This window comes from Hemitrygon akajei, unplaced genomic scaffold (assembly GCF_048418815.1).
Source record: "Hemitrygon akajei unplaced genomic scaffold, sHemAka1.3 Scf000186, whole genome shotgun sequence".
NCBI classification, from domain to species: Eukaryota; Metazoa; Chordata; class Chondrichthyes; order Myliobatiformes; family Dasyatidae; genus Hemitrygon; species Hemitrygon akajei.
This window is the reverse complement of record NW_027332072.1, coordinates 600,263-624,985: the sequence shown is the minus strand read 5'-3', so window position 1 is coordinate 624,985 and position 24,723 is coordinate 600,263. Positions and strand designations below refer to the sequence as shown.

The window sequence follows — 24,723 nt, the reverse complement described above, 5'->3', positions numbered from 1 at the left end:
TACTGAGAGGGACTGAATCAGCCATGATGGAATAGCAGAGCAGACTAGATGGACTGAATGGCCTGATTCTGCTCGTCTTATGGCTTTAAACCCTTCTCTGAAACTTTCACTACAACACCACCTACCCTTACCCCAAAACTCAGTGCACAACCCCAAGAGAACTCTCTCCCCAACAGGCCCTTTCCACTCTTGCCATTAACTCAACAGGCCCTCCTCCAGCTCTGCTGACTGCCTGGGAACAACGTAAAGATGCCCCCTCCCTCGTCAGGTCAGTAATAACCTTCTCCTCGTCTCAGTGCACCCCCCTGCCCCAGTCATCACTCTGATAATCAGGTCACTTGTCAGGGTGGATGTGGGAAAAGTATAGTTCAAGACGAAGGAATCAGTGCCCCGGGTGCCTCCGTTGGTATTTACCTGGCAGAGTTGAACTGCTGGATCTCACAGAGCTTTGCTTTGATCAGACAGAGGCCTGAGGGCACAGAAAACCACATTAACAGTGACCCGCTCTGACACTCCTCACTCCCGCCAGCTGCCCCACATCCCCTCAATCGCTAACCCAAGCTAGGAACCGAGTGCCAGGCACTTTTCCCCATGCGGAGCAGAGCACACAGCTCTGGTTACCTCACTACAGGACATGGAGGGTTTGAGGGGGGTACAGATGACGTTTACTGGGATGCTGCCTGGACCGGGGGGTATTAGCTAAAGTGGTTCCTGGAGCGGTGGAGGCCAAGGGGAGATCTGACAGAAATTTATAGGCAGGGTAAAGTTCAAAAGAGATCCAAGTGGCACGTTTCTTCCCCCAAAAGGTGTGGTGGGGTGGCAGAATCCGTCATGGCAGCCATGTCATTTACAGACATGGGATCAGGAAGGCAATGGAGGGATAGGAATCGTGTGCAGGCAGATGGGATTAGCTTAATTTGGCAATAAGGCCAGCACAGGCAAGATGGGCTGAAAGGCCTGTTTCTCTACTGTACTGTTACTGCTGAATCTAACTGCACATGGCTGCAGCCAATGGCTCCAGATCACTGCGCTTCTCCACCTCGGCCTTTTGAGTAGTGCTCTGCACGAGCCTTGTCACTTACAATGAGGAATGGTTTCACAAGTGCCCTGCTCAGCTCTCGAGGAAATACGTGGGTTTGGGAGGAGAACCCCTGGGTTGCTCTCCCATATCCCAGTGTAACACAAACTCCCGCTGGGTGCTAGTTCCAACCCACCCCCCAAATCGTCTTTTACCCCACTGCTGCATGCTACAGGATTCAACATCTCCATTCCCCAAGAAGCGACCATTTCCTCTCCGCAGATCCTGCCTGACCCGAGTTTTCCCCCGCATGCTTCCGTTTTTACCTCAGATTTCCAGTGTCTACAGCTTTCTCTTGATTTTCACCCTCAGCTGATTGCTGTCGCGATCTCTCCCCACAGACCACCACAGCCCCACAAGCCCAGTGTGACCACCCAGTAATGCTGTATTAAGCATTACTGCTGACCCTGCTGTCACACACACAGCCTCCTGCCTACAATGCCCCGCCCCACGCTCCCCCCCACCCACGTGCCCTGTACCTGGAAACACCAAGATGAAGCAGGCAGCCAATCCCCCGATAACAGAGATCACCTTCCCGATGTCTGGGATGAAGAGGCCCAGAATCAGGGTCAGCACAAACCAGGTCACTGTCTGGAGTATACGTCGCCGTCTCTCTCGATACCTGTCCACCTCCAGGGCCTCTCCCTTGTAACGGAGCCACAGGCCTTCAATCACAGCCCTGAATGAGAGGAGATGACAGTCACTGACACGAGCCCCACTTCCAACTCCTGCCTCAAATTCACAAATAGGACCGTTGTTTCAGAATGCTTTCTGCCCCAAGTGTGCCGCTGGGACCACTGACCTAACAATTCAGCTCGTTATGACCTTGAACCTTATTGCCTACCTGCACTGCACCCTCTCTGTAGTTTTTACACTGCATTATTCTACCTCTGTGCACGCTGTAATGATCTGATGTGCAGGAACAGTATGCAAGACAAGATTTTCACTGTATCTCAGTAATTGTGACATTAATAAACCAACTCCAACTTTTCCTACCTTGACCCCCATCTTTTCACCTTGGCCCAGCCCCTTCCACACTGTATTCACGACATCCCCAACCCTTCTCCCATTCGTTAGCTCCCAGTTCCTTTCTCGCCCCTCTATCCCACACAAGACAAGGTCCCGAGTACACTCCTCCTCCGTCAAAAGCAAGAGGCCCAACTGGCTCTCCTCCACCACTCACCCGGCTGAACATGGATTAACTTCACTCACCTGCTCCACTACACTCGACTCGGCTCAAGCTGCACCTGCCTTCAGTGGGACAGAGGGAGGGAGCAGTGTTTACCCCCGGCTGCCTTGCCCCTTTAGTGGGACAGAGGGAGGGAGCAGTGTTTTACCCCTGCTGCCTTGCCCCTTTAGTGGGACAGATGGAGGGAGCAGTGTTTACCCCGGCTGCCTTGCCCCTTTAGTGGGACAGAGGGAGGGAGCAGTGTTTTACCCCGGCTGCCTTGCCCCTTTAGTGGGACAGAGGGAGGGAGCAGTGTTTACCCCCTGCTGTCTTGCCCCTTTAGTGGGACAGAGGGAGGGAGCAGTGTTTTCCCCCTGCTGTCTTGCCCCTTTAGTGGGACAGAGGGAGGGAGCAGTGTTTACCCCCGGCTGCCTTGCCCCTTTAGTGGGACAGAGGGAGGGAGCAGTGTTTACCCCCTGCTGCCTTGCCCCTTTAGTGGGACAGAGGGAGGGAGCAGTGTTTAACCCGGCTGCCTTGCCCCTTTAGTGGGACAGAGGGAGGGAGCAGTGTTTCCCCCGGCTGCCTTGCCCCTTTAGTGGGACAGAGGGAGGGAGCAGTGTTTACCCCCGGCTGCCTTGCCCCTTTAGTGGGACAGAGGGAGGGAGCAGTGTTTTCCCCCGGCTGCCTTGCCCCTTTAGTGGGACAGAGGGAGGGAGCAGTGTTTTCCCCCGGCTGCCTTGCCCCTTTAGTGGGACAGAGGGAGGGAGCAGTGTTTTCCCCCGGCTGCCTTGCCCCTTTAGTGGGACAGAGGGAGGGAGCAGTGTTTTCCCCTGCTGCCTTGCCCCTTTAGTGGGACAGAGGGAGGGAGCAGTGTTTACCCCCGGCTGCCTTGCCCCTTTAGGGGGACAGAGGGAGGGAGCAGTGTTTACCCCGGCTGCCTTGCCCCTTTAGTGGGACAGAGGGAGGGAGCAGTGTTTTCCCCTGCTGCCTTGCCCCTTTAGTGGGACAGAGGGAGGGAGCAGTGTTTCCCCCGGCTGCCTTGCCCCTTTAGTGGGACAGAGGGAGGGAGCAGTGTTTACCCCGGCTGCCTTGCCCCTTTAGTGGGACAGAGGGAGGGAGGGAGCAGTGTTTTCCCCGGCTGCCTTGCCCCTTTAGTGGGACAGAGGGAGGGAGCAGTGTTTTCCCCCTGCTGCCTTGCCCCTTTAGTGGGACAGAGGGAGGGAGCAGTGTTTTCCCCTGCTGCCTTGCCCCTTTAGTGGGACAGAGGGAGGGAGCAGTGTTTTCCCCTGCTGCCTTGCCCCTTTAGTGGGACAGATGGAGGGAGCAGTGTTTTCCCCGGCTGCCTTGCCCCTTTAGTGGGACAGAGGGAGGGAGGGAGCATTGTTTTCCCCCGGCTGCCTTGCCCCTTTAATGGGACAGAGGGAGGGAGCAGTGTTTTCCCCGGCTGCCTTGCCCCTTTAGTGGGACAGAGGGAGGGAGGGAGCAGTGTTTTCCCCCGGCTGCCTTGCCCCTTTAGTGGGACAGAGGGAGGGAGCAGTGTTTACCCCCGGCTGCCTTGCCCCTTTAGTGGGACAGAGGGAGGGAGCAGTGTTTTCCCCGGCTGCCTTGCCCCTTTAGTGGGACAGAGGGAGGGAGCAGTGTTTACCCCGGCTGCCTTGCCCCTTTAGTGGGACAGAGGGAGGGAGCAGTGTTTTCCCCCGGCTGTCTTGCCCCTTTAGTGGGACAGAGGGAGGGAGGGAGCAGTGTTTCCCCCGGCTGCCTTGCCCCTTTAGTGGGACAGAGGGAGGGAGCGAGCAGTGTTTTCCCCCAGCTGCCTTGCCCCTTTAGTGGGACAGAGGGAGGGAGCAATGTTTACCCCCGGCTGCCTTGCCCCTTTAGTGGGACAGAGGGAGGGAGCAGTGTTTTCCCCGGCTGCCTTGCCCCTTTAGTGGGACAGAGGGAGGGAGCAGTGTTTACCCCGGCTGCCTTGCCCCTTTAGTGGGACAGAGGGAGGGAGGGAGCAGTGTTTACCCCGGCTGCCTTGCCCCTTTAGTGGGACAGAGGGAGGGAGGGAGCAGTGTTTTCCCCCGGCTGCCTTGCCCCTTTAATGGGACAGAGGGAGGGAGCAGTGTTTTCCCCGGCTGCCTTGCCCCTTTAGTGGGACAGAGGGAGGGAGGGAGCAGTGTTTTCCCCCGGCTGCCTTGCCCCTTTAGTGGGACAGAGGGAGGGAGCAGTGTTTACCCCCGGCTGCCTTGCCCCTTTAGTGGGACAGAGGGAGGGAGCAGTGTTTTCCCCGGCTGCCTTGCCCCTTTAGTGGGACAGAGGGAGGGAGCAGTGTTTACCCCGGCTGCCTTGCCCCTTTAGTGGGACAGAGGGAGGGAGCAGTGTTTTCCCCCGGCTGCCTTGCCCCTTTAGTGGGACAGAGGGAGGGAGCAGTGTTTTCCCCCGGCTGCCTTGCCCCTTTAGTGGGACAGAGGGAGGGAGCAGTGTTTTCCCCCGGCTGTCTTGCCCCTTTAGTGGGACAGAGGGAGGGAGGGAGCAGTGTTTCCCCCGGCTGCCTTGCCCCTTTAGTGGGACAGAGGGAGGGAGCGAGCAGTGTTTTCCCCCAGCTGCCTTGCCCCTTTAGTGGGACAGAGGGAGGGAGCAGTGTTTACCCCCGGCTGCCTTGCCCCTTTAGTGGGACAGAGGGAGGGAGCAGTGTTTTCCCCGGCTGCCTTGCCCCTTTAGTGGGACAGAGGGAGGGAGCAGTGTTTACCCCGGCTGCCTTGCCCCTTTAGTGGGACAGAGGGAGGGAGGGAGCAGTGTTTACCCCGGCTGCCTTGCCCCTTTAGTGGGACAGAGGGAGGGAGCAGTGTTTTCCCCCTGCTGCCTTGCCCCTTTAGTGGGACAGAGGGAGGGAGCAGTGTTTTCCCCCTGCTGCCTTGCCCCTTTAGTGGGACAGAGGGAGGGAGCATTGTTTCCCCCTGCTGCCTTGCCCCTTTAGTGGGACAGAGGGAGGGAGCAGTGTTTTCCCCTGCTGTCTTGCCCCTTTAGTGGGACAGAGGGAGCAGTGTTTTCCCCTGCTGCCTTGCCCCTTTAGTGGGACAGAGGGAGGGAGCAGTGTTTTCCCCGGCTGCCTTGCCCCTTTAGTGGGACAGAGGGAGGGAGCAGTGTTTTCCCCGGCTGCCTTGCCCCTTTAGTGGGACAGAGGGAGGGAGCAGTGTTTTCCCCGGCTGCCTTGCCCCTTTAGTGGGACAGAGGGAGGGAGCAGTGGGACAGAGGGAGGGAGCAGTGTTTTCCCCCTGCTGCCTTGCCCCTTTAGGGGGACAGAGGGAGGGAGCAGTGTTTGAAGGTCTGGGATTGACCTTGGACTAGCTGATGATAGGACCCTGCAGCTTGAACACCGACTGACGGAGCCTCGTACTTCCAGCTGACATAGTCGTGCAGTAAACTGGGTCAGCCCGACAAGCGTGGATCCTCACAGCCACTCCCTTTCCAGTACCAGGGCTTACTGAGTTCCTGTTGGGGCCCTCAGCATGCTCTCTATGCCTGGACTAACAACGACACAGTCTGCTGAACTCTGCACTGCATTCCTCTCATTCAAAGGCAGCAACCTCGTTGGTCCAAGTGGGTCACTAAGTTTCTTCCACACTCTCAGGTTTAGCCTGATTTCCATTATGACAAGCAATCACCACAGATGCCTGCCCTGCATTAGGAAAGGTGAACCTGTCCTTCTACCTACCCCCAGCTCAAAACTCAACCCATCGCCACGGTTACGCTAGCACAATCATGGCAACCAAGGCGGCCATGTGCACCATCGACAACAAGTTCATCCAGTTACCCACCTGGGGCAGGGGCACATCACACCTCACAAACAAGAGCAAATCCGCAGCTGCTGGAAATCCAAGCAACACACACTCAGCTAGCCAGGCAGCATCTATGGAAATGAGCAGTCGGCATTTCGGGCCGAGATGTCGGGACTGGAGAAACAAAGGTGAGAAGTCAGAGTAAGAAGGTGGGCGAGGGAGGAAGAAGTAAAAGGTTGTAAGTGATTGGTGAAACCAGGAGGGGGAATGATGAAGTGAAGAACTGGGAAGGTGATTGGTGAAAGAGACATAGGGCTGGAGAAGGGGGAGTCTGATCGGAGAGGACAGAGGCCATGGAAAAAAGGAAAGGGGCGAGGAGCAGCGGAGGGAGGTTAGGAGATAAGGTGAGGGGGGTGAGGGATGGGGAATGGTGGGGGTGCTCACTATTGGAAGTGATGTTCATGCCATTAGGTTGGAGCAGTCGAGGAGGTCATGCCAGAATGGGAATGGGAAGTGGAATTCAAATGGGTGACCAGTGGGAGATCCCGCTTTTTCTAGCAGACGGAGTGTAGGCACTCAGTGAAATGGTCTCCCAATCTACGTTGGGTCTCACCGATATACAGGAGGCCACACCAGGAGCACCGGATACAGATAACCCCAACAGACTCACAGGTGAAGTGTCGCCACACCGGGAAGGACTGTTTGGAGCCCTGAATGGTGGTGAGGGAGGAGGTGTAGGGGCAAGTGCAGCACTGGTTCCACTTGCAAGAATAAGTGCCAGGAGGGAGATCAGTGGGGAGGGCCATCTCCAACAGGATCCAACCACAAAGCACGTTATTCCCCACCCGCCACTTTCTGCTTTCCACAGGGGACATTCCCTGCACAACTCTCCTCACCTTCTTACTGACCTTCTCCAGCCTTGAAGAAGTCTCGGCCCAAAACGTCGACAGTTTTTTCTCCACAGATGCTGCCTGGCCCGCGTTCCTCCGGCATTTTGTGCGTGTGCTCGGACACCACCACCCACACGCTCTCCACCAAGCCCGGCATTCATCACCTCTGCTTCAACATTCACAGAGACTGCACAAAACAGACCCTTTGGCCAACTCGTCCAGGGCCCCTCCCTGAGCCAGTCCCCATTTGGTCCCCATCACTACAAAGATTTCCTCTCCATTTGCCTGCCCAAATGTCTTTTAGAACTTGTAATTGCACCACTTCCTCTGGCAGCTTACTCCATTCACTCACCTTGAAAACGTGTACCTCACATCCACGCTAAACCTGCGCCTCCTGCCTCTGCCTCCTCAGAATGATAACCCTACTCCCAAGAGCAGATGAATATGGGCAATGATCATCTGGTTTGGATTGAAAGCAAATTAGAATATTGTCAAAATGGCACCAACCCAACTACCCTTGGAAGCGGCACGTGAGGGAGTCAAGCGATCTCAGTACTGACGTCCAAAGCTGGCACACAGGCATCAGAAATCTGGTCTCCTGTGTGACTTGTCCATTTCCTCGGAAAGCAAAAGCACTCACGTAAATACAGCAAATGCTGCAGACCCAGAACCACAGGTCACAAGTTTGGACAAAGGTAGCGATGCTGCCTTGCCAGTTAGAAAGGAAAAGATATAGCCAAGGACAAAGGTAGAACTGAACAGGTGAGGTGTGGAAACGGCAACAGCAGACAATCCTTTTACCGAGTGAAACTGTGCAAATGATTCAGTATCTGTGGTGAAGGTCGGTTCATGTATGCTTGATACAATGCTTTACAATCCTACCTTTGGGTTCATTGTATCGAGCCCCAGACACATTCCCTTTCCCCGGTGAAAAGAGGCACAGATCAAGTGAATAGCCACAGATATCTCCCCAGAGAGGGGATGATTAATTCTTAGGGCATAATGCTAAGGTGATTGGAGGAAAGTATTGGGGGGGGGGGGCGGAGAGAATGTCAGAGGTAGTTCCCCCCACCCACACACAGATCATGAATATGCTGTAGATTACAAGAAATCAACACTGATTTCTCTAACTTCCATTAATACCCCTCCACCCCTCTTACCCCATCCCTGATTTATTCCCCCCCTCCCTTTTTTTTCTCACTCTGCCTGGTCTCCATCTCCCTCTGGTGCTCCCCCCACCTCCTTTCTTTCTCCTGAGGCCTCCCGTCCCATGATCCTTTCCCTTCTCCAGCTCTGTATCACTTTCGCCAATCACCTTTCCAGCTCTCAGCTTCATCCCACCCCCTCTGGTCTTCTCCTATCATTTCGCATTTCCCCCTCCCCCTCCCACTTTCAAATCTCTTACTATCTTTTCTTTCAGTTAGTCCTGACGAAGGGTCTCGGCCCAAAATGTTGACAGCACTTCTCCCTATAGATGCTGCCTGGCCTGCTGTGTTCCACCAGCATTTTGTGTGTGTTGTTTGAATTTCCAGCATCTGCAGATTTCCTTGAGATCGAATACATTGTTGGGAAATATACGATAATGCATTTTGGTAAAAGGACTAATAGCATGGACTATTATCTAAATGAGGAGAAAATTCAAACAGCAGAGGTGCAGAGGGACTTGGAAGTCCTCGTGCAAGACTCCCAGAAGGTTAATTTACAGGTTGAGTCTATGGTAAAGAAGGCAAATGCAATTTTGGCATTTATTTTAAGACAAATAGAATATTAAAACCAAGAAGATAATGCTGAGGCTTAAAAAGACACTAGTCAGGCCGCACTTGGAATACTGCCAACTGGTTTGGGCCCCATATCTCATAAAGGATGTGTTATCATTGGACAGAGTCTGGAGCAGGTTCACGAGGATGATACCAGGAATGAAGGGGTTAACATATGAGAGCGTTTGGCAGCTTTGGGCCTGTACTGACTGGAATTTAGAAGAATGCAGGGGTGGGGGGAGGGGAGATTGGATCTCATTGAACCCTGCTGAATGTTGAAAGGACTGGATAGGGTGGATATAGAGAGGGTGTTTCCAATGGTGGAGGGTGTCCAGAACTAGAGGGCACAGCCTCTAGCTTCAGAACAAAGGTACGGGGGAATTTTTTTAGCCAGAGTAGTGAATCTGTGGAATGCTCTGCCACAGACTGCGGTGGAGACCAAGTTGTGGGTATATTCAAAGCAAAAATTGTTAAGTTTCCAGACTGGTCAGGGCATCAAAGGCTATGGCAAGAAGGCAGGTGTACGGGGTTGAGTCGGAGCCGGTGACTGTTGGCCCTGGAGTAACGGTGTCTGCTTTGACTGCATTCATGGTTGAAGGGCAATTAAACTTGAATCGAATGTCATGCCATGTCTCAAATTACTAATACATTGTATTTGTCCTTAAACATTAGTCTCAAGAGGGTATCTATCCAATTTGTATCTGAATGAAGATCTACAATCAGCTTTGACTGCCTTCCGAGAGAGCTGTTCCAGAGATTTCCCATCTTATTACAGATTGTACACTTCAAGAGTGTATCTTGGCTCTGAAAAGTTTTGTAATGCTCTGTAGACCATAAGAGCACAACACAAATGCATGTTTTTCCGTTTCTTATTAATGGCAATCTGTCTCAGTAGAAACGCTCCCTCCTCCCACCTCAGCAAGACTCTGCCACGGTGATGAATCCAGTAACTGACCAGGGGCAGTCAGGTGCAAGCCTCACCTGCCACAGAAGTGAAGGATGGGGTAGGAAGTGAGCACGCAGAGGATGATGGAGGCTCGAGCCACAGCCACAGAGATGTCAGTCGACGGATACGACAGCAAGATATCCACATTCACACTGGAGCCAAAGGTCAGGAAACCACACACTCCTGCAGAGTTCGGAAGGGGATGTGGGTCAGTCACGCAACATACACCCCGCACCGACATTAAAGTCCGTGGCTTTCAACTGTCACCCCTCACCTCTCCAAAAGGCCAAGTGCTGGTTCAATCGGAGCAGAGGATCAAACATTCCCAGGATAGGTACAGCACCCGTGGGACAAAGCAACCTCTCTCTCTCGCTCTCGCTCTGTGCCATTGCACATGGACTTCAGCTCCACAAAAACCACATCGCTCTTTCTCTTCCTCAACACCAGAGGGAGGGCACTGAGTCTAAGATCCTCGTTTAGTGAAATGCAGAGTGGGTGATAACTCAAACCGGCTAGTAATGGAAAAACTGTTCAACATTCTACACACCAACCCCACAAAACAAGTTAGATGTCAACCCCTCCTGGGCATGTTCTTTCCACGCTCACAGTGGATGGCTTCTGTTGTTAGTCCTCACTGCCCCTTCTGACCACAGCTTTCACACCCACCACTGAACAAGGGAAATGGCAGACAACACCATCGGTCCCAGGGGAACCCATTGTCCAGCTGCTGGCTCTCAAGCCACAAGCATGAAGGTGAGCTTCAGACCCCAAATCCCCTCACACCCCAACACCACCATTGCTGAAGAGCGCCATCGTGTCACTCAACTCTACCTCACTCACCTGCACTGAAACCCTCACCCCCTCAATATCACTCAACTCTACCTCACTCACCTGCACTGAAACCCTCACCCTCTCAATATCACTCAACTCTACCTCACTCACCTGCACTGAAACCCTCACCCTCTCAATCATATCACTCAACTCTACCTCACTCACCTGCACTGAAACCCTCACCCTCTCAATCATATCACTCAACTCTACCTCAGTCCCTGCTCCCTCACCCTTTCTCAATCATATCACTCAACTCTACCTCAGTCCCTGCTCCCTCACCCTTTCTCAATCATATCACTCAACTCTACCTCAGTCCCTGCTCCCTCACCCTTTCTCAATCATATCACTCAACTCTACCTCGGTCCCTGCTCCCTCACCCTTTCTCAATCATATCACTCAGCTCTACCTCAGTCCCTGCTCCCTCACCCTTTCTCAATCATATCACTCAACTCTACCTCAGTCCCTGCTCCCTCACCCTTTCTCAATCATATCACTCAACTCTACCTCGCTCAGCTGCACTGAAACCCTCACCCTCTCAATCATATCACTCAACTCTACCTCAGTCCCTGCTCCCTCACCCTTTCTCAATCATATCACTCAACTCTACCTCAGTCCCTGCTCCCTCACCCTTTCTCAATCATATCACTCAACTCTACCTCAGTCCCTGCTCCCTCACCCTTTCTCAATCATATCACTCAACTCTACCTCACTCACCTGCACTGAAACCCTCACCCTCTCAATATCACTCAACTCTACCTCGCTCAGCTGCTCCCTCACCCTTTCTCAATCATATCACTCAACTCTACCTCGCTCAGCTGCTCCCTCACCCTTTCTGCCTCCTGTCTAACCATTCCAGACTCTTTTTGTCAGTATCACAACATTGAACTTTGATAAGCAGTCAGTCCTGCTTTCACCAAAGCAACCTCTTCCTAGACCAACAACATCTCCACAAAGTGTTAGAAAGTAGGAGCTCAGTGGGTCAGGCAGCGTTCGTGGTAGGAAATGGACCCCAACCCCCCCATCTGAATGTGACTTAACGTGTATAAAAAACTGAGCAGATGGAATGCAAATAAGAACAACAGTGTCTTATTCCATCTGGCACACAAGGAACATTCAAATTCTCCAATTTCAGATAAACTATCCCTTTTCCCACTCCTTCTGATCTACTCATTTCTCTCCACAACCCGCCACTGCCCCCACCATATTGTCTCTCATCCCCACACTCCTCCCACCGGGTCCCTCCCCTCGCCGAACCCCAACTCCCATGCCTCAGCGCCCCACTATCAGAACCCACTGACCACAGCCCCGAGCTGCCTGTCACAAGCCCCAGTCTCCCCGCTATCAGAACCCACTGACCACAGCGCCCCGCTATCAGAACCCACTGACCACAGCCCCGAGCTGCCTGTCACAAGCCCCCGTCTCCCCGCTATCAGAACCCACTGACCACAGCCCCGAGCTGCCTGTCACAAGCCCCCGTCTCCCCGCTATCAGAACCCACTGACCACAGCCCCGAGCTGCCTGTCACAAGCCCCCGTCTCCCCGCTATCAGAACCCACTGACCACAGCCCCGAGCTGCCTGTCACAAGCCCCCGTCTCCCCGCTATCAGAACCCACTGACCACAGCCCCGAGCTGCCTGTCACAAGCCCCCGTCTCCCCGCTATCAGAACCCACTGACCACAGCCCCGAGCTGCCTGTCACAAGCCCCCGTCTCCCCGCTATCAGAACCCACTGACCACAGCCCCGAGCTGCCTGTCACAAGCCCCCGTCTCCCCACTATCAGAACCCACTGACCACAGCGCCCCGCTATCAGAACCCACTGACCACAGCCCCGAGCTGCCTGTCACAAGCCCCCGTCTCCCCGCTATCAGAACCCACTGACCACAGCGCCCCGCTATCAGAACCCACTGACCACAGCCCCGAGCTGCCTGTCACAAGCCCCCGTCTCCCCGCTCCCCAGACAGCTCTTGTCCCACCCCTCCCCTCACTTCTTTACACTGGCTCTCCCTCCTCATGTTCACTCAAGGTGAAGGGTGTCAGCCCAAAATGCCCACTGCTCATTCCTTCCCCCCACCACAGATGCTGCCTGACCTGCTGAGTCCTTCCACTGCTCTGCTTTACACTCCAGATTACAGCATCTGCAGTCCCTCACGATCTCCACTCTACCCCCCCAATTCAACTCCACCTCTGGTGGGCTGGGAACTCGATGCCCCCCCAACCCACCAAGAGGTTTTGCTTGCTCCAGTGAAGCAGTGGGAGGGTGGGGTGGGATAGGACTGTCCAGTTAGGCCCACGTTCCCCGGGAGATGTGCATCATACCTGTGCCTGTGTACACAAACAGGCAGACCAGGACAGCAGCAGTCACCACCCAGCTCCAACGCCGCATCGACGATCTCTCCATGCTGTGGAACACCGGGATACTGCTCACGTGGCACTGCCGATGGGAGGAGGAGAAACGGCTTAGCAACAGGCCCTCCAGCCTCCCCTTCCCCTCAGGTCTACCATCACCGACATATGCCGTGAAACTTGTCTTGTGGCAGTACAGAGCAAGACAAATCACTGAACATCACAGCACAGTCCAGGCCGTCTGGCCCACGATGTCGTGCCAACCTGTTAACCTACTCCCAGATCAATCCAACCCTTCCCTCCGTTCCCATTCTCAATCACCCATGTGCTGTCCAAGAGTTACAGAAATAAACAGCACCGAGGTGGAATAGCGAGGCTGTGCGCTCAGGAACCTGACGACAGAACGGTAGCAGAGTGCTTAGCACCTCTCAGTGTACAGAGTTCAGTTCCAGCCGCCGTCCGGGAGCAGGTTGCACATTTCCCCCTGACCCCCTTCCCTCACATAGCACCAAGATGCATGTTGCTGTTGGCAGGTTAATCGGTCATTGTAAATGGTCCCAGAATTAGGCGAGGATTAAATCGGGGGTAGCAGGTTAAAGGGCCGACTTCAGGCTGATAATATTTACTGAGATGCTGTTGGCACTGGAGATTTAGGGAGAAGTGGAATAGGTTAGGACTTCACTTCCTGGAGCATAGGGGCCTGAGTGAAGATTTGATGGAGGTATATAAAATTATGAGACAGGGTAAATGCAAGCAGGCTTTTCCCACTGCGGCTGGGGGAGGACCAGAACCAGAGGTCATGGGTCATGGGTGAAATGGGTGGTGAGAGTGTGGAACCAGGTGACGGCAGAACTGCTGGATGTGGGTTTGGATATGTACGTGGATGAGGTGGGTATTGGGGGGGCCGTGTTCCACGTGTGGGACAAAGTTCAGCAGCTGGGATGTTTCAGGGCCGGTTTCTGTGCTGTAGTGCTCCTTGGCTCCATACCTCAAGAACAGAGAATTCAGACCTCTGGCTGCAGAAAAGCATCTGCACCAAATCTGAACATGCTGAGTACAGGTGAGGGAGGCAGTAATTGTGGAAAGGGAATCAGAGCTGATTCACCAAACGGAGATAGAGTGAGACCTAGCTTTAGCTGGGGGGGCGAGGGGGGACGCGCCGGGCCGGGGTGGGGGGGCGAGGGGGGACGCGCCGGGCAAAGGGAGCATTTTTGACTCGGTGAAGCCAGAACAAAATGATCCTTGAGGAGAGGTTGGACAATCCTGGCTGGTCTATCAGGACGGCATGCACTCCACCTCAGTACATCTAACAGGAAATAGTTGCAGTTACAACTCCATCAGTCCCAATCCAGCATTCTTGCACTGCACATTATTTCCTCAAGAACCCCATTTCCCTCTGAGAGTTTCGGCTGACGTTTCCATCTTCAATGGCATCTATCTTGAAAGACCCACACCACCACAGAAATAATGCCCTCTGCTCATTGCTACCATCACGGACAAGGTACAGCAGCCTGAAGACACACCCTCAGTGTTTTAGGAACCACTTCTTCGCCTCCGCTATCAGATTTCTGAAGGAGGCCTGAACACTAACTTACTACATTCGTCTCTCCTATTTTTGCACTATTTATTTTATATAGTTCCTATGTAATGCACTATGCTGCAGCTTCAAAACAAACTTCACGATGTGCCAGTGATAACGAACCTGACTCTGCGTCACCATACTGACATAAAATGTCCTTCACTTTGTGTCCGCCAGCCATCAGCTAACGAGAACTTCTCCCTTTTGACTTCACACAAGGCCATAAGCTTGTGCCTACACCCTCTTCACTGCCTTAGCAGCAAATGAATGTCTACCTTCTGAGTCTAACCCCGCGGCAGCCCTCTCTCATCCCTCGAACCACTCGAGTAAATCATTTTGGCATCCTCTCCATGGTCTTCACATCACACCCAAAGGCAATGGCCAGAACTGGATATCCAATACCCACAGACTCAACACTCCCTCCCAGTTTACGCAGTCTGTGCTATTTATGAAGCCCAGGATATCCAGTAGCATACTAAACCCCCCCTCCCCACACGCCCAGCAGGGTACAGACCTATCTCCCTGCATGCCCAGCACAGCACCGACCCCCCCTCCCCGCACGCCCAGCAGGGCACCGACCCCCCCCCCCCCATCCCCGCACGCCCAGCTGTGTACCGACCCTCTCCCCACACGCCCAGCAGGGTACAGACCTATCTCCCCACACGCCCAGCAGGGTACAGACCCATCTCCCTGCATGCCCAGCAGAGCACCGACCCCCCCCCTCCCCACACGCCCAGCAGGGCACCAACCCCCTCCCCCATCCCCGCACGCCCAGCTGTGTACCGACCCTCTCCCCCCACACACCCAGCAGGGTACAGACCCATCTCCCCCCACACACCCAGCAGGGTACAGACCCATCTCCCCACACACACCCAGCAGTGTACAGACCCTCTCCCCACACACACCCAACAGGGTACAGACCCTCCCCCCGCACACACAACAGGGTACAGACCCTCTCCCCACACAACCAGCAGGGTACAGACCCTCTCCCCACACACCCAGCAGTGTACAGACCCATCTCCCCACACACCCAGCAGGATACAGACCCATCTCCCCACACACACCCAACAGGATACAGACCCCTCTCCCCGCACAACCAGCAGGATACAGACCCTCTCCCCACACAACCAGCAGGGTACAGACCCATCTCCCCACACACCCAGCAGGATACAGACCCATCTCCCCACACACACCCAACAGGATACAGACCCCTCTCCCCGCACAACCAGCAGTGTACAGACCCCTCTCCCCACACACACACCCAACAGTGTACAGACCCATCTCCCCACACACACCCAGCAGGGTACAGACCCTCTCCCCACACACCCAGCAGTGTACAGACCCATCTCCCCACACACCCAGCAGGATACAGACCCATCTCCCCACACACACCCAACAGGATACAGACCCCTCTCCCCGCACAACCAGCAGGATACAGACCCTCTCCCCACACAACCAGCAGGGTACAGACCCATCTCCCCACACACCCAGCAGGATACAGACCCATCTCCCCACACACACCCAACAGGATACAGACCCCTCTCCCCGCACAACCAGCAGTGTACAGACCCCTCTCCCCACACACACACCCAACAGTGTACAGACCCATCTCCCCACACACACCCAGCAGTGTACAGACCCTCTCCCCACACACACAGCAGGATACAGACCCTCTCCCCACACAACCAGCAGGGTACAGACCCATCTCCCCACACACCCAGCAGGATACAGACCCATCTCCCCACACACACCCAACAGGATACAGACCCCTCTCCCCGCACAACCAGCAGTGTACAGACCCTCTCCCCACACACCCAGCAGGATACAGACCCTCTCCCCACACAACCAGCAGGGTACAGACCCATCTCCCCACACACCCAGCAGGATACAGACCCATCTCCCCACACACACCCAACAGGATACAGACCCCTCTCCCCGCACAACCAGCAGTGTACAGACCCTCTCCCCACACACCCAGCAGGATACAGACCCTCTCCCCACACAACCAGCAGGGTACAGACCCATCTCCCCACACACCCAGCAGGATACAGACCCATCTCCCCACACACCCAGCAGGATACAGACCCATCTCCCCACACACCCAGCAGGATACAGACCCATCTCCCCACACACACCCAACAGGATACAGACCCATCTCCCCACACACACCCAACAGGGTACAGACCCTCTCCCCACACAACCAGCAGGATACAGACCCTCCCCCCACACACCCAGCAGGATACAGACCCATCTCCCCACACACCCAGCAGGATACAGACCCATCCCCCCACACAACCAACAGGATACAGACCCTCTCCCCGCACAACCAGCAGTGTACAGACCCATCTCCCCACACACCCAGCAGGATACAGACCCTCTCCCCACACAACCAGCAGGATACAGACCCTCTCCCCGCACAACCAGCAGTGTACAGACCCTCTCCCCACACACCCAGCAGGATACAGACCCATCTCCCCACACACCCAGCAGGATACAGACCCTCTCCCCCCACACAACCAGCAGGATACAGACCCCTCTCCCCGCACAACCAGCAGTGTACAGACCCTCTCCCCACACAACCAGCAGGGTACAGACCCATCTCCCCACACACCCAGCAGGATACAGACCCATCTCCCCGCACAACCAGCAGTGTACAGACCCTCTCCCCGCACAACCAGCAGTGTACAGACCCTCTCCCCGCACAACCAGCAGGATACAGACCCTCTCCCCGCACAACCAGCAGGATACAGACCCTCTCCCCGCACAACCAGCAGAAAGCTTCTGTCAGGGTGCCACTGTGCCCATGGCCACTACAAACTGGAGAGTCGTGGGCACAGCTCAGCACATCACAGAAACAACTTCTCCTCCGTGGACTCACAGCCTCAGTCAATCAGCCAGCGTAATCACAGCCCTGGACAGTCCCTCTTCTCCCCCCTTTCCCTTTCCCTCTCTCTGCCTCACACCCACACGCTCTTGTTCATGGCCCCCAGTGCCACGACTGAGAAATGGAGACGGGGCACCGCAGACCTGTACCTGGAAGCCGAAGCAGATAGTCGGGACAGCATTCAGTACCATCATCCAGGAGGAGGGACTGCAGAGAGAGAGAAAATACATGAACTTTACTGTTGGCTCAACCCCCCCTCCCCGTGGAAAGATAGAGGAAAGACTGGCTTTATTTCCTGAAACACAGTGAAAATGCATCAAATCGAACCGGTCGGGATTCTGCTGGGCCAGCGTCACCATGTTTCCAGCTTGCCTCCAATCACTCACCCCGAACGGCGAATGAGGGAGGAACAGCTGGAGCAGTGGGAGGGTCACCGGCTCCAGTGGGAGGGTTACAGCTGGCTGCTGTACACCGCCGGGCTGCCCTAGTGCTAACCTACTGCCCGCGTTCTCTGCTGTACGTCAGCCCTGAAGGTCAGACATTTGTCAGGTTGCTCTTACCCAAGGTTGCCACCTCAGGCACCCGGAACACATTTGATCGCACTCCTCGGCCACCGAGGTGCCAGACGTCCAGCTCTGTTCTGGCAGTGAGCAGAGAACCCTCCAGGCGCAGGAAGAGACCATGTGACCCTGTGCCACCCTCCAACACGAACTCTAGAGTAACTCTACACTCTTCCCTCACGCACAGCCCTCCACTTCTATCATCCAGGTGTCTGGGTTTCTAAACACCCTAATGTATCTAGCGCCACCACCATCCCAGCAGGGTCACTGCAGGCACCCAACACCTTAAATAAAAAGCAAAAACCTACCTCCGACATCCCCCATACTTCCCTCCAATCTCCTTAAAATTACGCCTCCTTGCATTAGCCATTTCCACCCTGGCTGTCCACTCGATCTATGCCTCATTATCTTCACCATCTCTATCGTCCCCTCTCATCCTCCCTTGCTCCAGAAAGAAAAGCCTGAGTTTGCTCACAAGACACGTTCTTTAATCCAGGCAGCAATGAGTCACACATCACACACCCCACGTCGGCCAGCTAATCCGGGCAGCAATGCATCACACACCCCACGCAGGCCAGCTAATCCAGGCAGCAATGCATCACACACCCCACGCAGGCCAGCTAATCCGGGCAGCAATGCATCACACACCCCTCGCAGGCCAGCTAATCTGTGCAGCAATGCATCACACAACCCACGCAGGCCAGCTAATCCAGGCAGCAATGCATCACACACCCCTCGCAGGCCAGCTAATCCAGGCAGCAATGCATCACACACCCCTCGCAGGCCAGCTAATCCAGGCAGCAATGCATCACACACCCCCACGTCGGCCAGCTAATCCGGGCAGCAATGCATCACACACCCCTCGCAGGCCAGCTAATCCAGGCAGCAATGCATCACACAACCCACGTCGGCCAGCTAATCCGGGCAGCATTGCATCACACACCCCACGTACGCCAGCTAATCCGGGCAGCAATGCATCACACACCCCTCGCAGGCCAGCTAATCCAGGCAGCAATGCATCACACAACCCACGTCGGCCAGCTAATCCGGGCAGCAATGCATCACACACCCCACGCAGGCCAGCTAATCCGGGCAGCAATGCATCACACAACCCACGCAGGCCAGCTAATCCGGGCAGCATTGCATCACACACCCCACGTACGCCAGCTAATCCGGGCAGCAATGCATCACACACCCCTCGCAGGCCAGCTAATCCGGGCAGCAATGCATCACACACCCCACGCAGGCCAGCTAATCCGGGCAGCAATGCATCACACACCCCTCGCAGGCCAGCTAATCCGGGCAGCAATGCATCACACACCCCACGCAGGCCAGCTAATCCGGGCAGCAATGCATCACACACCCCTCGCAGGCCAGCTAATCCGGGCAGCAATGCATCACACACCCCACGCAGGCCAGCTAATCCGGGCAGCAATGCATCACACACCCCACGCAGGCCAGCTAATCCGGGCAGCAATGCATCACACACCCCACGCAGGCCAGCTAATCCGGGCAGCAATGCATCACACACCCCACGCAGGCCAGCTAATCCGGGCAGCAATGCATCACACACCCCACGTACGCCAGCTAATCCAGGCAGCAATGCATCACACACCCCACGCAGGCCAGCTAATCCGGGCAGCAATGCATCACACACCCCACGCAGGCCAGCTAATCCGGGCAGCAATGCATCACACACCCCTCGCAGGCCAGCTAATCCAGGCAGCAATGCATCACACACCCCACACAGGCCAGCTAATCCGGGCAGTAAAACCCCACGCAGGCCAGCTAATCCGGGCAGCAATGCATCACACACCCCACACAGGCCAGCTAATCCGGGCAGCAATGCATCACACACCCCACGCAGGCCAGCGAATCCGGGCAGCAATGCATCTCACACCCCACGCAGGCCAGCTAATCCGGGCAGCAATGCATCACACACCCCACGTACGCCAGCTAATCCGGGCAGCAATGCATCACACACCCCACGTACGCCAGCTAATCTGTGCAGCAATGCATCACACACCCCACGCAGGCCAGCTAATCCAGGCAGCAATGCATCACACACCCCACGTAGGCCAGCTAATCCGGGCAGCAATGCATCACACACCCCTCGCAGGCCAGCTAATCCAGGCAGCAATGCATCACACACCCCACGCAGGCCAGCTAATCCGGGCAGCAATGCATCACACACCCCACGCAGGCCAGCTAATCCAGGCAGCAATGCATCACACACCCCACGCAGGCCAGCTAATCCGGGCAGCAATGCATCACACACCCCACGTACGCCAGCTAATCCGGGCAGCAATGCATCACACACCCCACGTACGCCAGCTAATCCGGGCAGCAATGCATCACACACCCCACGTCGGCCAGCTCATCCGGGCAGCAATGCATCACACACCCCACGCAGGCCAGCTAATCCGGGCAGCAATGCATCACACACCCCACGCAGGCCAGCTAATCCAGGCAGCAATGCATCACACACCCCACGTAGGCCAGCATCTCGTCACAATGGCTCAGAAACAGCTTGCTGAAGCCTAACAAACCGGGCAGAAGGAGACAGCACCTACCTGGTGGGAATGTGCCCAGTATCGATGCCTTGATCTGGCCACACGTACTTGACGATGACTATAACAGTCACGTACCAAGTCCCCAACACACTTAGGGTGCTAGAGTAAAAGAAATAGACATCAAAACCGGGCGTAAATATCAAGTGCAAAGGCTGACAAATATTACAAAGGTTTGAATTCAAAGCTCCTTGACTGCCGTGTGAAATCCTGGCTCAGGTCAACTGCGTCACTCTTTAACAGGGTGCCAGCTCTGGTGAATGGTACACAGGAATTCCAGGAGTTAGGCCTGGTATCGACCGCCCCAAGCAAGCGAAGTACAGTTCAATCAGTTCCAAACTCGGACTACTTTGCAAGGCCTGTTTAATATTATTCATCATAAATACCAGCTGGCGATTTTGGGATCTACCTACTACTGCGGAGCAGCTGCTAGCCAGGAGCACCCATCTCACCACGAGCACTAGTCCGGATTTGTCCCAAGCAAAAGACACCAGTACTGTCCGTACCCACCGTTCCCTAGTTACGTACAGCCCAGATATGAACAAGCTCACATATCATTGCATGCAAAAATTCTTACAAACAACAGAACGTTTCCACCTATAGTAATTGTCTTTATTAGTCGATGCCCTGCTTTACAGTACTTCGATGGCATGGTGAGCATATGGAGTGATTTTTGTGCAGTTCTTGACACAGACAGAATCAGCTGATGGACAAAGGCACAGCCTGTGCCAAGTCAATGTCCAGCTAGCCAGGTTCCCTTGCCTAGCGACACCTTCCCCAGCCATCCCCTTGTGATAACCCCAACCAACACGCAGAGACAACTGCCCCATTCTGTGGCTAATGAGCCATGTGCTCAACTGTCCACGGAGCACAGATGGGACATGGGTACAGGAACTCATGGTGGGCAGGGAGTGGCGTGCTTCACCAGCTAAGAAACAATATATGGACGGAGGGGTCAGGCATCCTCACTGCCAAGCCTTCCCCGCTGAGTGCGTAGCGATGTTTGGCAGGAACTCGGATCAAGGACAGGCCATATTCAAAGTTCAAAGTAAATTTATTACTGGTCCACAAAGTCACCATTAACTATCCTGAGATTCATTTTCCTGCAGAATACAAAGAAATCACATAGAATTTATGTAAAATACACAGACAAATCATGCAAATAAGTAAATAAATAACACTCGACGCAAGTTGAGATGAGTGACGTTATGCACACTGGTTCCGGGGTCTGATGTTCCTGAACCCGGTGGTGTGGGACCTGAAGCTCCTGAACTGCCCCACCTGGTGGTTGTAGCGAGTAGGGGGCATTCATTCGATGATGGAATTGGACAGCAAGGCATCATGGTCAATACAAGGGACAGACAACAGAAGCACCAAATTATCAAAATCCCACTGAAAGTTTGATTAGAATGGAGAGCTAACCGAATGAGGTAATGAAAATGCAATAGGCATAGATGGAAAGACGGGAGGGGAGGGGGAGAGGGAGGGGGAGAGGGAGGGGGAGAGGGAGGGGGAGAGGGAGGGGGAGAGGGAGGGGGAGAGGGAGGGGGAGAGGGAGGGGGAGAGGGAGGGGGAGAGGGAGGGGGAGAGGGAGGGGGAGAGGGAGGGGGAGAGGGAGGGGGAGAGGGAGAGGCCACCGTGGTCAGAAAGAACAAGATGGGCTGAGAGGCCTCCTTCAGTGCCCTACTGATTCTATAATGACATCCTCACTAGGAGAACACTGCAAAATCCAGCTTCCTTCGTGTCACAGCTCTGGAGAGGCTTTGCCAGGACGCCCCGTGGACAGATGACATCCTGTTCAGCAGGGTCCACTCAATATGGTAACTGAGCCCGGTCAATCTGGTCTCAAGGATTTGCTCTTCACTTTCATTGTTCTCTGGAATCATAACTGCTCTGACAGAGGGGTCCCCATGGAGGGCACAGGAGGGGAAGGTCTGAGGTCAGTGGACAAGGGGGTGTGGCTGACAGCAGTTTCCAGAGGGTTTCGGCTGTGTGTGGCCGGGTCTGCTGACCTGAACGAGAACCAAGGACCAACAAGTTGATGGGTGTGCGTGGAAATTCCCAAGCTGGGCAGAGGGGGATTCACACAGCGCACGTCGGAGGTGCTAGAATTCCAGAACTCCAGGGGGCTGGGGATGGAGACCGACAGGGAATGGAACAATGGGGGAACCAGGGACTGCTCAAACATCAGGAGCAAGGACGAGAGGAGTGAGAATTTTGGAGGTGAAAGGGTAGACAGCTGGTGAGGTTGCCAAGACTTGGTAAACACCTGAGTGATCACCCATCTTCAGTCTGTGGAATACAGTAATACTGTTCAATACAGTACAAGCACTAACCTGGCGTACTTCTGGAACCCAATCTCTTTGGGAATGGAGAGAGGTAGGATGACGAGAATGGAGATGACCGAGATGGTGAATTTGCGGTTACTATACCAGTGGCCGTAGACAGCAGCATCCCCTTCGTGTGTGTGCAACACTGCCCCAAGTACTGCAAGGCAAAACCAACCACTCACATCACTCCCCACCAACTACCTTCCTTAAAACGTTTGTTTAGATGCATCTACCCAGGGCTAGAGACAGTGGGCAAACAACTCCCAGAGGGAGGCGACTATATCTACTGCTCAGACTATGTTCATGTTTGATTAAATACTTCAGTTAAACACCATGAAGGACATTACATTGAGGACTAATGTAGCAGCTCGATTAGCCCAGATTTCATCACCAAGTTCATAACTAAAGGTAGAATAAAGGGTTCATGAAAGGATCCGTGGCAGAATCGAGCAACAAACTAACGTTGCAGCTCTATACAACCCTGGCTAGCTCACCCTCAGCGGTATCGGTCCACTCGATAGAGAAAGATGTGGAGAGGCTGCAGAGGGGATTTACCAGGATGCTGTCTGGATCAGAGAGGGTGCAGAGGGGATTTACCAGGATGCTGTCTGGATCAGAGAGGGTGCAGAGGGGATTCACCAGGATGCTGTCTGGATCAGAGAGGGTGCAGAGGGGATTTACCAGGATGCTGTCTGGATCAGAGAGGGTGCAGAGGGGATTCACCAGGATGCTGTCTGGATCAGAGAGGGTGCAGAGGGGATTTACCAGGATGCTGTCTGGATCAGAGAGGGTGCAGAGGGGATTCACCAGGATGCTGTCTGGATCAGAGAGGGTGCAGAGGGGATTTACCAGGATGCTGTCTGGACCAGAGAGGGTGCAGAGGAGATTCACCAGGATGCTGCCTGGATCAGAGAGGGTGCAGAGGGGGATTTACCAGGATGCTGTCTGGATCAGAGAGGGTGCAGAGGGGATTCACCAGGATGCTGTCTGGATCAGAGAGGGTGCAGAGGGGATTTACCAGGATGCTGTCTGGATCAGAGAGGGTGCAGAGGGGATTTACCAGGATGCTGTCTGGATCAGAGAGGGTGCAGAGGAGATTCACCAGGATGCTGTCTGGATCAGAGAGGGCGCAGAGGGGATTTACCAGGATGCTGTCTGGATCAGAGAGGGTGCAGAGGGGATTTACCAGGATGCTGCCTGGATCAGAGAGGGTGCAGAGGGGATTCACCAGGATGCTGTCTGGATCAGAGAGGGTGCAGAGGGGATTTACCAGGATGCTGTCTGGATCAGAGAGGGTGCAGAGGGGATTCACCAGGATGCTGTCTGGATCAGAGAGGGTGCAGAGGGGATTTACCAGGATGCTGTCTGGATCAGAGAGGGTGCAGAGGGGATTCACCAGGATGCTGTCTGGATCAGAGAGGGTGCAGAGGGGATTTACCAGGATGCTGTCTGGACCAGAGAGGGTGCAGAGGAGATTCACCAGGATGCTGCCTGGATCAGAGAGGGTGCAGAGGGGATTTACCAGGATGCTGTCTGGATCAGAGAGGGTGCAGAGGGGATTCACCAGGATGCTGTCTGGATCAGAGAGGGTGCAGAGGGGATTTACCAGGATGCTGTCTGGATCAGAGAGGGTGCAGAGGGGATTTACCAGGATGCTGTCTGGATCAGAGAGGGTGCAGAGGAGATTCACCAGGATGCTGTCTGGATCAGAGAGGGCGCAGAGGGGATTTACCAGGATGCTGTCTGGATCAGAGAGGGTGCAGAGGGGATTTACCAGGATGCTGCCTGGATCAGAGAGGGTGCAGAGGGGATTTACCAGGATGCTGTCTGGATCAGAGAGGGTGCAGAGGGGATTTACCAGGATGCTGTCTGGATCAGAGAGGGTGCAGAGGGGATTTACCAGGATGCTGTCTGGATCAGAGAGGGTGCAGAGGGGATTCACCAGGATGCTGTCTGGATCAGAGAGGGTGCAGAGGGGATTCACCAGGGTGCTGCCTGGACCAGAGAGGGTGCAGAGGGGAT

General features: G+C 54.8%; 1 protein-coding gene across 2 annotated transcripts in view; it reads right to left on the bottom strand.

Moving 5' to 3' along the window:
- The window catches only part of LOC140724305 (sodium-coupled neutral amino acid transporter 7-like), a 68,505-nt gene that overhangs the window by 22,422 nt on the left and 21,360 nt on the right, over positions 1-24,723 (bottom strand). For both annotated transcript variants that reach the window (XM_073038758.1, XM_073038759.1), the window contains exons 4-10: positions 22,708-22,858; positions 20,375-20,473; positions 17,391-17,448; positions 12,752-12,866; positions 9,639-9,786; positions 1,558-1,757; positions 415-469 (exon numbers count right to left, since the gene is read on the bottom strand). In XM_073038758.1, coding sequence (XP_072894859.1) covers positions 415-469; positions 1,558-1,757; positions 9,639-9,786; positions 12,752-12,866; positions 17,391-17,448; positions 20,375-20,473; positions 22,708-22,858 — 826 coding nt within the window. The remainder of the gene's footprint in view (positions 1-414; positions 470-1,557; positions 1,758-9,638; positions 9,787-12,751; positions 12,867-17,390; positions 17,449-20,374; positions 20,474-22,707; positions 22,859-24,723) is intronic.